Below are 1089 nucleotides of genomic sequence, written 5' to 3' on the forward strand. Positions count from 1 at the left end.
GTGTAGGTGACACCATCCAGCCCCAGCAGGATTAACCCAGCCTCTCCTGGCCACCCCCAAGGGGTGACACCAGCCCCCACCAACCATCCTGGATGGCTGATACTTTCCAGGCCCAGAGGGGTGACACCAATCCCCTTGGCCTTCCTGAACTGGTGACACCATCTAGCCCCTGAGGGGTGATGCCAACCCCTCCTGGCCACCCCAAGGGGGTGACACCGGTTCCCCTGGCCACCTTAGATGGGTGACAGTCTCCAGCCCCGGAGGGTTGACACCAGCTCCCCTGGCCACCCCAGAGGGGTGACACTCTACGCCGGAGGGGCGCGGCCAGGCGGCGGCCGGCGCCGACGGCAACGTCCCCCGTCCCCAGGCGCGCTCCCTCTGCTACAACAACTGCAGCTTCTCCCTGGCGCTGCCGGGCCGCGCGCTGCGCTACGACTTCTCGGCGCTCTCCGCCCCCACGGCCTTCGCCAGCGGGCCCAGCTTCACCTCCAAGGGGCTCAAGTACTTCCATCACTTCAACATCAGCCTCTGCGGCAACCACGTGAGTCCGGGCGCGTGGGGCGACGTCCCCGAGCAGGCGTGCACACGCGCGTGCGGACACGCGTGCACACGCGCGTGCGGCGTCACCCGCCCGCGCCCCTCCGCCAGGGGAGGAAGATGGCCTCGTGCGCCGACAACGTGACGGACGCCCGCGCGCCCGCCGCCGAGCCCGGCTCCTCCAGGGCGGTCGCGTCCTACGTGTGCCAGTCCATCGTGGTGCCCTCCGACGTCGTGGGCTACAAGAGCGCCGTGTCCTCGCAGCCCGTCAGCCTGGCCGACCGCCTCGTGGGTGAGCGCGCCGGCGGCTCCCGCTGCGCCTCGCCGCGACCCCCGCGGCCGTAACCCCGCTCCTCACTGCGCCGCCTCGCTCGGCTCCCTTCGCTCCCCGTCCCGGCGCCGGCACCGCCGGGCTCACGCCGGCTCTCGTCGCAGGCGTCGCCGCCAGCCCCACGCTGGACGGCATCGTCTCGCCCCCCGAGCACTTCGCCCCCGCCGGCGCCGAGCTGCCCGACGTCGTCTTCTTCTACAGGTGGGCGCGGGGCCGCGGTG

General features: G+C 72.2%; 1 protein-coding gene across 1 annotated transcript in view; it reads left to right on the forward strand.

Moving 5' to 3' along the window:
- The first annotated feature begins 262 nt into the window (after positions 1–262).
- LOC146585770 (endosome/lysosome-associated apoptosis and autophagy regulator 1-like) overlaps positions 263–1089 on the forward strand; it is a 5331-nt gene continuing 4504 nt past the window's right edge. The window contains exons 1-3 of the mRNA XM_085322339.1: positions 263–541; positions 649–829; positions 973–1069. Of these exons, the coding sequence (XP_085178465.1) occupies positions 658–829; positions 973–1069 (269 nt within the window). The 5' untranslated portion in view covers positions 263–541; positions 649–657. The remainder of the gene's footprint in view (positions 542–648; positions 830–972; positions 1070–1089) is intronic.

This window comes from Rhea americana, unplaced genomic scaffold (assembly GCF_003343005.1).
Source record: "Rhea americana isolate MKP2758 unplaced genomic scaffold, rheAme1 scaffold_767, whole genome shotgun sequence".
Taxonomy (NCBI): Eukaryota; Metazoa; Chordata; class Aves; order Rheiformes; family Rheidae; genus Rhea; species Rhea americana.